General features: G+C 35.4%; 1 protein-coding gene across 3 annotated transcripts in view; it reads right to left on the reverse strand.

Annotated features, from left to right (window-relative positions):
* The window catches only part of RTN3 (reticulon 3), a 49,825-nt gene that overhangs the window by 15,035 nt on the left and 19,816 nt on the right, over positions 1-14,974 (reverse strand). Inside the window, exon 3 of one of the 3 annotated variants that reach the window (XM_017655096.3) lies at positions 10,906-13,260. The exons of the other annotated variants lie outside the window; for them this stretch is intronic. Coding sequence (XP_017510585.2) covers positions 10,906-13,260 — 2,355 coding nt within the window. The remainder of the gene's footprint in view (positions 1-10,905; positions 13,261-14,974) is intronic. 3 annotated transcript variants of the gene reach the window in all.

Below are 14,974 nucleotides of genomic sequence, written 5' to 3' on the forward strand. Positions count from 1 at the left end.
CTGAGTTTCTAAAATCTAACAGTAATAAAAGATATTTTAGAAATAAGATAGTGTTATAGTGTTAGGTAATACACATACCCTTCATTTGAGATCTTATTCTCTCCATTTCCCTAGCAGCTCTGGTATTTTTCCCATGGGAACAATGGGAATCTGATCAGTAACTTGACAGCTTTCCCCCTCTCTGTATTTCCCCCAAATATTTAATTTTCCCCCAACATATAACAAAGTTGGAAAGTTTAGAGTGAACACCCATATAATCACTACCTAGATTTTACCACTAATGTCTTTTTATTTTTTTATTGTGGTAAAATATACATTATCATAAAATCTACCACTTTAACCATTTTTAAGTTTACACTTCAGTGATGGTGAGTATATTCACACTGTTGTGCAACCATCACCATTATCCATTAATGCTTTACCATACATTGTCCCTGTTTTTGCTAACTAAAGAAATTGAAGAGAATTTTCACTTTTATGAAAAATGCCATCACCATACTAATGTAGGTCTTTTGTAAAAGGCAACATGGTGTGAACTTTCAGAAAGTAGGAGATAACTCTTAATTTTATGCCATTTCGTCTTACAGGTTTTACGTAGAACACTCTACTTTAAGGTAGTGGGGCAAAACTGTAGTTAATTATACATCTTGTCCTTATCTGTCCATTAGTCTGTTTTATTTTTTTATGTATTTCAAAGTAAATTACAACTATTAGGAAATCTGCTTCAGCTTGCTTATCATAAAGTTCAAGAATTATTTTTCCTTTTGATGTAAAATCTACACACAATATACAATACACTCAATCTGGGCACAGGCATACATCTATGGAACCCTATCAAGCTATCTAGAACATTACCATCACCTCAAAAAGCTTCCTCATGTTCAAGTCAACACCCCAAGAAGTAACCACTGCTGATTCTTTCCCTACAGACTAGTCTGCTTATTCTCTAGTTTCAAATCAGGTAGTATGAATTATTTTCATACTGCTTCTTGCACTTGGTGTAAATTCTGAGATTCAGCCATATTGCTGCAAGTATCAAAAGATAACTAGCTATCCCACAGGTTATCTATGACCTTATTGATGGACAACTAGCTGTTTCCAGCTTTGAGCTAGGATGAGTAAAAGTGATATATACATATACATACATACATATACATATATATATCAATATATCTCTATCTATCTATCTATCTATCTATCTATCTATCTATCTATCTATCTATCTATCTATCTATCTATCTATCTATCTATCTATCTATCTATCTATCTATCTATGAGTCTTTGTATAGACACATTTTCTTCTTACAAGGTCATGGGGATAGCTGCATATTTAGTTTTCTAAGAAACTTAGTTCTCCCCAAAGTATTTGTACTGTTTCACATTTTCATCAATAGTTTATGAGTATTTCAGTTGTTCTAACAACCTTGCCATTAGGTACTGTCAGTCTTTAACTTCAGCCATTCAGGTTGAGTGTAGTGTCATCTTTTTGATATTAATTATGTGGAGACCCATGATGTTGAACAAACACAGAATGTTATCACAGGATTATTGGTCATCTGTACATCTTCTTTAATGAAGTGTCAGAATCTTTTCTGCTCAGGTTTTTTTGTGTTGTTTGTCCTTTTATTGTTGAAGTATAGTTTTTAGCATTTCCTGGATACCAATCATTCATTGGATACACGTTCCGTAAACAGTTTCTACTAGTTAGCAGCTTGCTTATAAGTAATGTCTTTTAATGAGCAAATTTTAATTTTGCAAATTCTAATTCACTTTTCATTTTATGGCTATTGCAATCTGTGCCCTGAGAAACCTGTGCCTACTACCAAATCGTGAAGATATTCTCCTAAGCTTTCTTGTAAAGGTTTTACAGTTCTGTTTTTTATGTTCAGGACTGATTTAATTTTTGAATGTCATGTGAAGTAGGGATTGTGGTACACAGAATACTAAGATGGCCCCTAAGACTCTTGCCCCTTGGTGTACATATCGCGTATGATACTTCCTCCTGCCCCCAAAGTGAACAGAACCCGTGAATATGATGCACTAGTCACTCCCGTGTTTGTTTCAGTTATGTGAGATCCCATAGCAGACTGGGGAGAAATTCTCCTTGAAAGCTTTGTAGAAGCTACCATGTTGTGAGAGGATCACAAGACTGAGATCTGAGCACAACTTCTAGGAACTGAGCATGAACCCTGCCTATAGCCAGCAAACAAGAAAATGGGGATTCAGACACCTCCAAAGAATGAATTTTGCCAACAGTCAATGAGCTTGGAAGAGAATCTTGAGCCTCCAAAGAGATCACAATCCTGGCTCGCAGCTGGCAATTTCAGAATGACACCTTATTTCAGCCTGGACAGATCCTGAGCAGAGAATCTGGCTAACCTGTGCCCGGGGCTCCTGGTCCAGGAAAACTGAGAAAATGAAGTTGTGCTGTTTTAAGTTGCTAAATTTGTGGTAATTTGTTATTTTGGGATTGTCTGTTTCTTTGATCTATTTGTCGATGCTTTTGCAAGTGTCACACTGTCTTTATTACTGGAGTTTTATATGTCTTGAGTAAGTATTCCAAGTTCTCCAATTTGGTCTTTTTCAAAATTGCTTTGGATTTGCTAGCTTCTGTGTATTTCCATAGTAATTTTATAATCAGCCTGTCGAATTTCTATAGAAAAATTCCCCTGGGACTCTGAACTGTACTGAATCCACAGATGAATTCGGGTGGGACTGACATTTTAACAACACTGAGTTCTCCAGTCCATGAACACAGCTTACTTCACCTTTTAGATAGTTCTTTAGCTTCTCTCTGCAGTTTTGTAGTTTTCAGTATAGAGATCTTGCACTTTTTGTTAAATTTATTCCTACTTTATGCACTTGATGCTACAGTAAATGGAACTTGTTAAAAATTTCATTTTCTGATTTGCTGCTTGGATATAACAAATACAACAAAGTTTTATGTTTAACCTAATATCCGGTAGCCTTGTTAAATTCACTAATTAGTCCTAGTAGCTGTTTTGTAGATTCCTTAGGAGTTTCTACTTAAACAATCATGTCATCAGCAAATTAAAACAGTTTAACAATGTCTTTTGCAATCTTCATTTCTTTAATTTCTATTACTTACTGTAATTCAACAGGCAGGACCTACAGTATGATATCAAATACAAAAGGTGAGTGCGCATCCTTGCTTCGTACCCAATCTTTGGGGGAAAGTTTCAATATTTTGGCATTAAGAATGACATCAGCTATGGTTTTCACTAGATGCCATTTATTAGACTGAGGAGATTATCTTCTATTCCTAATTTGCTAAAAAATGTTTACCAGAAAAAGCATGTTGAGCTTTTTCAAGGCCTTTTCTGCATTGATTGAAATAATCATGCGGTTTTTTTCCTTATTATGTTTATGTTGTGGATTACATTGATTTTCCAATTTTAAAACAAGCTTGTATTCTTGGAACAGGCCCCCCTAAGCCATGACACATTAACTTTTTGATATATTGCTGGATTTAATTTGCTAAAATTTTGTGAAGGAGGACTTCTTTCCTTTCTACATTCATGAGGTATATTAGTCTGTCCTTTTATTGGTAATGTCGTTGTTCAGTTTTGGTATTACTTATATATTAGTCTATGAGTTGGAAAGTGTTCTTTCCTCCTTTTTTCCTTAGATGCTTGGTATCTTAAGGAATTTTTAATTAGATTTTGGATAATGAATTTCATAGAAATTGTGTTAGTTTTGTAAGTGGTATTTTTCAAGGAATTTTTCCATTTCATCTAAGCTCATGATTCTGTTGGCATAAAGTTATTCTTTTTATATCTGTAGCATCTGGAGTGATAACCCCCTTTTCATGTTTGATATTAGGAATATGTATTCTTTTCTTGATCACTCAATAAATGAATTTGGTTGATCTTTTCCTGGAGCCAATTTTGGCTTTGTTAATTTTGTTTGTTTGGGTTTTAGTCCATTGATTTCTGATCTTTACTATTTCCTTCTTTCTACTTATTTGGGTTTACTTTGCTCTTCTTTTTCTATCTTCTTAAGTTGAAGCCTTAGATAATGAATTTAGATACTTTTCTTTTCTAATACAAGCATTTAGAGCTCTAAATTTTCCTTTCAGCTCTGCAGTCCACAAGTTTGACATATGGTATTTGCACTGTAATTCCATTTACAACATCTAAATTTTTCCTTGTGATTTCTATGAGTTTTACATTATGAAAAAGTGTCTTGTTTAATTTCCAAATATTTGGGAATAGGTATTTTACTTCCGTGGTTTAAAATTTTAATTTCTGCTTATAATCCTTTAAATTCACTGAGTTGTTTTATGGCCTAGTATACTGTCTATATTGGTGAATGTATGTATACCATGTGCACTTGGAAAAGAGTATGTACTCTGTCATTTTAGGGTATAATGTTCTATAAATATCATCTAGGTCAAAGTAGTTGGTTGTGTTGTTCAGATGGGTGTATGTGTGTGTGTAGTTGGTCTACCAATTGCTGAAAAAGAGGTGTTAAAACATCTGATAATGATTACAGAATTGCTTATCTCTCCCGTTAATTCTGCCAATTTTTGCTTCATTTATTTCGAAGCAGTTATTAGGCACATATACACTTACAACTGTCAAGACTTCCCAATATCTTTTATCATGATAACGTCATTTTCTTTTTTCTGGTCTTTGTCTTCTTATGCTCACTTTTGCACGGTATTCATTTGCATATATTTTTGGAATGCTTTTTTCCATCCATTTACTTCAACCTATCTGTGTCTTTAAAGTTCATCTTTCATATAGTCAGTATATAGTTAGGTCTTGCATTTTTATGTAGACTGCCACTCTACTGACTGTAGTGTTAGCCCACTAACATACTGATATGGTTGTATGAAGTCTCCCATATCATTCCTGTGTTTCCTGTCTTTTGTTACCCATTCTTCCTTTTTTTGCCTTTTCATTTTTTGAAGATTTTAATTTATCTATCTGTCTATTATCTAAAAATGCTATATGTCTTTGTTAAAGACATATTTTTGCATTATTATCTTAGTGGTTGTTTACAGAATACAATATACATCCTTGTCTTTTCAGTCCACTACTTGAAATTAATATTATACCACTTCATAAAAAATGTAGAAGCCCTTGCTATGTATAGGTCCACATACACTTGTCTTTTCTGTTATAAACTACCATATGAAATAAATCACAATCTCCACACACATTATTTCTGCTTTAAACAGTCCTATATATTTTAAAGAAGAGGGAAAAAAGTCTTTTATATTTATCCAGATATTTGCCATTTCCAATGCTCTTCATTCCTTCCTGAAGGTCTGAGTTTCTATGTGTAATCAATTCTCTTTAATTTAATAAAAGGAAGTGTACCCTTTAATGTTTCTTGTAGTACAGGTCTTCTGGAAACAAAATTTTCTCAGTTTTCTTATATCTAAAATTGCTGAATAGAGAAATCTGGCTTGCATTTTTTTTTCCTCTTTGGCACTTTAAAAGTTATTATTTTGCCATCTTCTGGAATCTGTGGTTTCTGGTAAAAAGTAGGCTCTAATCATAATTTTCATCCCTTGTATATGTCATTTTTCTCTAGCTACTTTCAAGATTTTCTTCTTTGGTTTCAGGAGTTTTGACTATGATATACTATGCAGGACAGAGTTAACTCAGAAGGCCTGGAATGCTCCGATCCTGCACACACCAAAGAAAAGTTCTGTCTTCAGGACCAGCATGGCTGGTTCCTGGGGGATGGGCTCTGACCCTTGTAGTAGTCTGGCTGTTAAGTGTTTTTGCATGCCTGAAAGGCCTTGGATGTGCTACAATGACCAGGTAAATTTATCCTAACAGTATGATTTGTGGCAATGTATGTTTTTCTTACTCTGGGGATCTGGGGTCTGAGTAGCTAGCTGGCGTCAGTCATGTGGGTACTGCATACCATCCTGGCTGACACCAAAGTTTGAGTGAGTTTCCCTAGTTGCCAACACTTTGCAGGTGCTGCCACACATCACTGATGGGAAAATTAAGGACATCTATGTGACCACTGGACACCTGGGATCTCACACCTTCCTGGTTTCTCCTAGATTTTTATCCCATGTGCCTTTCCCCTTTGCCAATTGTAACCTGTGCCCTTTTGCTAGGATAAACTGTTTACTGTGAGTATAATAGCTTCTGAATCCTATGAGTCCTTCTTCTGGTCAGTCATTGAACCTGAAGGCAGTTTTGAGGACCCCTGACACATGTACCAAGGTATGGTTTTGTTTGTCCTTATCTTAGTAGATGTTTGCTAAGTTCCTTTTATCGGTAAATGTTTTTCATAAATTGAGGTTTTTTTGTTTGTTTGTTTGTTTTTTTGCCATTTCACCTTCAAATATATTCTTCTCCAGTCTCTCACTTTCTTCTCATTCTGGGACTCTAGTTGTATGAGTTAAATCTTGTCTTAAAGGTCCCTGAAGCTCAGTAATGTTTTTCTTTGTACTCTTTAGGTTGGGTAGTTTTCTGTTCATCTATGAAGTTCACTGACTCTTTCTCTACCATCTCTATTTTGTTATGGCCACTCAGTGAACTTTAATTTCAGCTGCTGTATTTTACAGTTCTAGATTTTCCACATGGCTCTTTTAAATTTCATTTTCTTATTTGAGATTTCCTTTCTTTTCAGTCAATGCAAACATACTTTCCTTGACTTCACTGAGCAGTTACAATAGCTGCCTTAAAACCCTTCTCTGAATTCTAACATAAGAAGTTAGTTTCTGTTGGTTGTCTTTTTTCTTCAGACTGGGTCATATTTTCCTGGTTTTTAAATGTTGTGTAGTTTTGGATTGTATCTTGGACATTGTGTATATTATGTTGTACAGCCTCTGGAGTCTGTTATATTACACTGGAGAGTATTGATATTTCTGTTTCAATATGCAATTAAATTAGGCTGGACTTAAACTGCAAACTCTTGTTTCCTGGGTAAATTCTTATCTTTAGTTAGGCCACTTGTGGAGTCATCTATGTCCATGTGTGGTTCAGGGATTAAGCAGAGGTTTTTATAGTTTGTACACAGAATTTTAGGCTCTCACTCTCCAGATCTCACCTTTCCAGAGCTCTTACCCTCACTCTCCAGTGGCTGACCCAAATTCTATCCTCTGGTTAAGTTTGCTATGAAAGTTTTAGCTAGTCTGCCAGGTGCCAACTTCAGCCTGTCCTCTGACTATAAAGCAGTACAAATGGAAGATTAATTCCATGCTGTTTCTTAAGTGCCAGCCCTTTTTCGGAATCTGCCTGCTTTTGTTCATTTTTCAGTATCTTCAGGTCTTTGTTTTTTCAATTCTGTCCAGAGCATATAGCTGTATGCAGAAAGGTCAAGTCCAATAAAAGCCTATTTGAACATACTGCAAGAAAAAACACCGTGACCTTGTTTTTAAAATTTTACTTCAGATTCACTGTGTGCAGGTATACATATTCATTTTTAATGATACCAAAATAGGGATTATTCTGAATATCTTGTTTTCTAACTTTATTTTTTTCTACTTTAAGCAGTTCATAACAAACTCTGCTAGGTGTTCAATAATGTAGTTTTATATATTAACATTTTCACGTAACAGCAAAAACTCTTGACAACAAATTGACAGTAATAGAAACACAATGCACATACTTACAAGTGAAATGATTTATGATCCTAGAGGGTTGTTTGCATATATGTAAAAATAGACAAGTAAAAGGATATTAACTTCAGCACTATAATAGTAAAAAATGGAAAATAACCCAAATCCTAATCAAAGGGAAATAATAACATAGTAATAAAATGACTACATGGCTGTTAAAATGAATATTCATTTCATTGAAATTATATATATATATTTCAACATGAAAGGAGTTAACAAGCCTAATGCTGAATGAAACAAGTTGTGTAACAAAGACGATAATACTAATAAAGGTTTAAAAACACAAAATAGTAGTATATACACACACACTTTTAAATTGACTGGAAGGCTTGTTATCAGGTCCATGATGGTAGTTACCTCTGGGGAAGGGGAGAAGGGAATAGGTCAGGGGGAAAAGTAACCAATGGGTCCTTTTTAGTTTAGAAGCAAACATGACCACTAATGTTAACAATTAATAAAAGTTAATTCTACATTAACGTGTGTATCTTTCTGTACTTTTCTATATTTTTATTTCTTAAAAAAAACTATAACTTTAATGGTTACATAATATTCGATTGCACAGATATAACACACCCAACCAATCTCTAATTGTTAAGACACTCAGATATCTGCCACTATCCTAAATAGACCTACAAAGAACATTGTTGTAGCTGTTTCTACACATTTTCCCCCCTCAGAATAAATTCCTAGAAACAAAATTGCTAGGTCAATTCTAGGTGTTTGTTACATGTTACTAAACTGCCTTCTAGAAGAGTTGTAACAATTTAAATACCTAACACCAAACTATGTATCTGCTTATTTCCTTGTCTTCTTGTCAATCTGGATACAAAAAACTGTTTTCACCCAATGAGGTCTATGATGTAGGGATCTAATTTTTTTCCAAACGATTAGTCATACCACAGATCATACTGTAATCATCAAACAACTAACTATAATGTCATCATAAAGGGAATAAAACTAGTGACAAATATCCTAAACTTCCATAGTCCTTTTCACCTCTCATACTAGATTAAATAACTCAGTTGAGAATTACTAATAATTAGTATTTACACAGCTTTACTTACTACCACATGACAAAGCAGGGCAAAATAATTATCATCATATTAACAAAGGAAGATGCTGAACCAGTTAGGCTAGTTGTCTAAGGTCACACTAAAGCAGGAATTTGCCAGAATTAAACACAAGTTCTTGTAGCCCAATTCCTATATGCTTCATCACTCAAAGAGAACTATCTGTAAGAATTATGACAACTCAGCAAGAAACCTAGAATATACTAGGTCAGAGAATCCTATTATTGAAATGATATTGAAGATCATCTATATCAACATCCTAACCTTACAAATAAGGGAACTGAGGCCCCAAAAGATGATGTGACTTAATTGTTCAAAGTCACACTCCTAGACACAGTAAAGCATCTAGAATTTACCACTCTATAATCCAAATTTATCAATCTTCAATTACTAGAGTATAATAGCTATCCTTAACTGCCATTTCAAATTTTTGAGTTTATAAAGAAGCCTCAATATTTTCATTGATACTTACTAACAATTCATTCACTTAGTTAACAATCAATCATCAAATAATTATCCAGTATTTACTATATGCTAGGTCCTGTACTTGGTGCTAAATGAGTATTTACTATGTGACAGGCACTGTATTACTTGCATTTTCACATTTAATCCTCATAATATTAAGCACAAAGTATGTACAAAATTATTGTCTCTATTATAAGGATTAAAATTTAGGAAGATTAAATAATCTGCTCATGGTCTTCAGTGAGGAAATGCCTTCAAAAAAAAAGTAAATGATGCTTTTCTGCCGTAGCAGCCATGGCTCTGAGGCACCCTGTGGCTGTGGGCCCCAACAAGGGCCGCACGGTGATGAAGAACGTGAGCAAGCGGAGGCCTAGCCACCAGTGCAGGCACCTCACCAAGCACACCAATTTAGTTCAGAAGATTCGGGAGGCATGTGCTTTGCTCTTTATGAGTGGTGCCCCCATAGGAAGAGGTAAGCAGTGTTCTGACTGATGCAAGGAAAGTGGCTTCTAAGACCTGAGCCCCTGAGGGGTATTATGTTCAGTACACATGGTGTGGGGGGTCACAGGGAAAACAGTGTAGCACAGAGAAGACAGTGAATCTGTGGCATCTTACTACACTAATGGACAGTGGCTGCACTGGGGTATGGGTGGGGACTTGATAATATATGCGTAAATGTAGTAACCATATTGTTTTTTCATGTGAAACCTTCACAACAGTGTATATCAATAATACCTTAAAAGAAAAAAACTGAGCCGCCTCCCCACTCTGTGCTTCATGAAACCTTTACAGAAAAAAAAAAGTAAATGGTATAATCATATTTACAAGCTTATTCTATCAAAACTTTCATTTTTGTTTTAAATATTATAACTCTGGATATAACTCCATTTGAAAAAAGGACCTATTTTCAAAAAATGTTTGGAAAACCACAGATCCCTATATAATAATGAACACTTACTATATAGTAAGTGCAGAACTTGTTATCAGATTAGAGGCTGGTGTCCTTTCTAGGGCTTTAAATATCTTTTTCTTAACACTTTCCAAGACCCCAGAACAGACAGCATTTGCAGCAATTTAACTGAAGGCCAACTGCTAAGAAAGTAACCATTCAAATAAATAGAAGACAAGGAGAAGGGGCTCTAGTATCATGAGTTTTGGCCTGAAGAATATTAAATGAGGTCCAAAGTAGAAGAATGCATGAGTTCTTGTACTACTCACAGAATAGTACTACAATACCAGTTACCTACTTTCAAAGCACAAAATCTCTATGGTATAAAATCAAATTAATTAAAAGTTTCATTTACTGTCTTCCCAGCAGGAATTCCTTTATCTTTGATTGCTAGATAAATTTCACAAAGCCCATAGCAAGAAAACCTAGGTGCTAAGCAGCACTATTACTATGGAGATTTAAAACAAGCTTTGTAAGTAAGCAAATAAATGTCTAATGATATTCTTAAAAGGAGCAACCACCCTAGGTCCAACCTCTAAGGAGAGAGACCCTTGAAACAAGTGGAGCATAAAAAAATTTTTTTAGAAGAATATTAATTTTAAGTGATTTACTGCTTTGGGAAATACATGTATAAGAAAACCAAATCAAGCACCCATTAAAAAAAATCTACCTTTTTCCATTATACAGGGTGTCTTTATTCTACATATAAGTCTCTGATACCACCAAAGTAAGAGAAATGGTACCCTGATCAGTAATTAATCATAGCAGAATTAGCCACATGCAGTATTTCTAATGTAAATGGTTACCTGAGAAGTCTGTTAGAAGTCTTGCTAGGACATGTTTGTTAACCAGTTCAGTCTTGCTAAGGCTGGAAATAATATCTACTCTAGTACTTTCTTTGGTAACAGTGGGCTTCTTGCAAATCCCCAGACTAGATCCAGTCTTGACATCTGTGTGTTCTAGGACATCATATGATCTCTGTGGCCAAGAAGGTTCTGGAGCAAATGTTAAAGTCAGCTTCAGTGTTTCTTCAGATGGAGATTCTACTTTATCCTGTGCAGAAGCTGACTTCTCAATCTTCCTTTCACTCAATTCTTTAAGGGCCTTGATTGTGAGCTGTTCCTGTTCTAAGTCAAGAGATGCTACTGGAGTACCTTGAATAGGGAAAACATCCAGGCGCTCACTTCCATTTGTTTCCTTGTTTTGTTCAGTATATTTGCTTTTTATGTCTTTAATTTTAGAACCACCTGACTCACTTTCATGTAAGACTTCTACAGAAAACGCTTTAAAGTCTTTAGTCTTCTCTGACATTGCTTCAAAGGCACTCCCTTCACCTTTATCTATTATTGCTTTCTCTCTGGTTTCTATAAAGGTTGCTATCAGACCCTCTGGGGAACAATCATCTGTATCTTCAACATTTTTTTCATGTGATGACTCTAAATAGGTAGGGGTTGTCATATTTAGTGAAATTTCTGTATCATTAAAAATATTTGGAGATGCTGCTGAAGGAAGTTTTGGGTTCTCAGTTGTAGCAGGCTTTTTAGGAGCGACTTCACTCATACTATCTGACTGCTTCCCATCTTCTGACATGACATTCCTGTCAGGGACTTGTGAACACGCTACCTCACCAGCTGGACTCCTTTCAAGGATATCAGGCTGAACTTGTGGCTCAGAGTCACTGACCGACCCTTCCAAGTTTTCAGATGTTTTGTTTTCCCTATTACAATTGAGAGTATCTTTGACTTCTCTTTCATCTCTTTTTACAGCAGCACTTGGAATGAAAACATGCTTTTCAGCCTGAATTTTGTTACTTTCAAATGAAATATCTGCTGTGATATCCTCAATTACTGTGTCATCAGACTCACTAGAACTATCAGCCTCTGTCACTTCTCCCAACACAGAGCTCTGCCAGTTCACTTCACCTTTCAGGTGACCATCAGGTAAAACCACTTTCACTGCAGCCACTCCAGAACCCCAAGAGGCACATTTCTCAAACAGAGATCCAGGTAACTCTGAAATTGCATCATCCTGTTTCTGCCCATTACCTTGCACACCTTTGACACTGACTTCCTTTTTGGAATCAAGACAGTTTGGTACAGGTTTTTCAATGACAACATTTGCTTGTGGGAGAGATGCTTCTGCCCAATCACCTGTTGATTTAATGATGGGAATGCTTCCATTAGTAGAACATACCAGAATTTTCTGATGAGTGTTAGTTTTAAGGTTCACACCTGAAATTCCTGATTTACATTCACTCATATCAAGTCCTGTAGTTTTTGTGATGTAGTTAGATTTACTTCTCTGCTGTTTCACTTGGGGAACCAAATCCCAAGTCAGTATTTCATTAGTAAAGTTATGCATATCATTCACACATCTAGACACCTCTTCCAGTGCTGCAGTTGTATGTGAAAACTGTCTAGTGAGCAATGCAGAGTTTGGGAAACGTCCAGCCTCTTTATTTCTCAGTGGAAATAGTTTGTCATTAGACTCTGAAATGTCTACAGCTGATTCTCCATCATTGTGCACTGCCCAGCTATCAAAGTCATTTGTGCTCTCCTTATACATATCTTTAAATTCTTTGTCAAATGCTGCTTTGTCAGTAATTCCTTCAGATGGTAAGTCAGGGGATTCTTTTTCAATAACGCCACCTCCTGGAACTTCAGACGGGGACATGGAACACGTACAAATGCCTTCTGCCTTAGACGGCTGAGGGTGTGGTTTCTGGGCTGTTAGCAAAGTGAACTTGTCATCAGCACCTGAGCCACTTTTACTATTCCCACTTGGTACCTCGTTTGGGTTCTTGGACTCTTCATCTTTACTTATTTGCTGTTCCATTTGATCAACTTCCTCTGACAGAAAAGCAGGATGATCTGGGAAACTGGCTGGAATGGAGGGACGGTTACAGTGAACAACTTCTGTAACAGAAACTGAGGGGGAGTCCACTACATCTTTATTGGTTCCCTCAGGCTTTTCCATCTCTTTCACATCTAGAGAAGCCAAGCAGTCTTCTTCTTTGGCTAAAATAGGTTGACTGCCTAATACTCTGCTTTTTTCTCCATGTAGTATTGTAAGGTCAGTGTTATGTATTTCAGAAGATGGAAAAAAGGAAGAAGTCATAATTTCTGAGCGTGGCCCATCAGAGCAAAGAGAGCTCAATCCCTCTATGGTCAGAATTTGAAAGAAAAAAATTGTTTACCAGGTGCAATTACACATTAACTAGTCAGGTCAAGCAGCATGCTTTTTATTTTTAAAACTACATATATATACACACACAGCATGTATATACACACATGAGTAGTAACAAAACAATGGTCAACAGTTACTCTATAAGACATGCATAAAATTGTGAAAAGCCATATGGTGAAAAGCTATATCATGCTACAAACTGCAAATAACAAAAAATTTTCATGACAAATACTTTCAGTCTACTTTTTCCATTGTAAAGGTAAAGCATAAAGGGGTGCAACAAGATTGGGGAATCTGGGGAAGGTTTTTATCGTGTTTTGGCAGAACTATTAACAGAAATAACATAATCCATACAAAACAAACAACTTGATATTATGAACTACTAACATGTTCTCTCATCTGTAAGCTGAACAATTCAGAGCACACCACTTTTATAAATCCACTGTTACAGTCTGGCAATCTGAGAAGGAAAAAAAGAAGTGTCTAGAATTCTTTTTGATTTTCAGGAGATACAGCAGACCCCTTGTGGGCCTAAAAATCAGACTAGAATTATTATATTCTATCCGCAGGGTAGATCAGTCCCAGGTATAGATGGGCCTCAAAATTTTAATCTAAAGGGTACTGAAAAGGTGGTCTGCTCCAAAATTCCTCACACTAAACCAAAACTGAACTGTGCAAATTGGTTTCTTTAAGAACAGTTAACTCCAGAAATCCTTTAAAGACACAAAGTATCCTTCCAGAAGTATAATACATTAATTCTTGTTATTTATTAATAGCAACTAGCCACTGATTTATGACATTGTTTTCCAACTTTCCAATTCAGTAAGTTTTTACTGGGGTAGAAGAACAAAACAATAGTCCCAAAGGCAGGCGCTGTCTTTCTTGCACATTATTGTGCCTCTGGAGCTGGAATAAAGTATGTCTTAAATAAACAGTTCCAAATGAATGAATCAAAGATTCAGCTTGGCCAGATGAGACCTAAGTAAGCTCAGGACAGCAACGCCTTGAGCATGAACGAGTCATTGGGAAGATGTGAAAGAGAAAAAGCTTTGGGATTACTTTTATTCAGATTATGTACTTTTTCATGTAAGAAGCTCAGTAAGAGACAAAAGTAAAATTATGACTTTTTCAAAATCATTTTATAAAGATGAAAGGACTAAGAATTAAATATCTTACTGTAATAGATAAAATTCCACTATGATAAAAATGTTTCCAAATGCTAAATTCCTCTATGTCAACATATCATTGCAATCTGATGTAATACGATTTAACCTTTAGAACAGTATAATTGTAATCTTGGTATTGAGAAAAAAGACTTTGTAAATTGAGGAAAAATACTTAAAGTTTGGTGGTACGAAACTGTACTAATGGGTCAGAAAATATCTGAAGCTGTAATTTATATTTAGTTCCAATACAGCAAACACGGTTTGCATCTATCATTATTTGGTAAAGATACGCAACAAGCCTGGACTAAGGATATAATACAAATGAAGCTCAGCTGAGCTTCATTTGTATTATATCATTTAGGTTTAAAAGATTCAAAAACCTAAACTTTAGGTTTAAAAGGTTCAAAACCTTAAACTTTAGATAACTACAGGCTCCATTTAAAATCAGAAATATTCCAATATGAGCTATGTCTTGTAACTGAATGTACTAGTTACTGTTTGTATGAGGAAACATTCGATGAAC

The sequence above is a fragment of the Manis javanica genome, chromosome 11, assembly GCF_040802235.1.
Source record: "Manis javanica isolate MJ-LG chromosome 11, MJ_LKY, whole genome shotgun sequence".
In the NCBI taxonomy this organism is placed as follows: domain Eukaryota; kingdom Metazoa; phylum Chordata; class Mammalia; order Pholidota; family Manidae; genus Manis; species Manis javanica.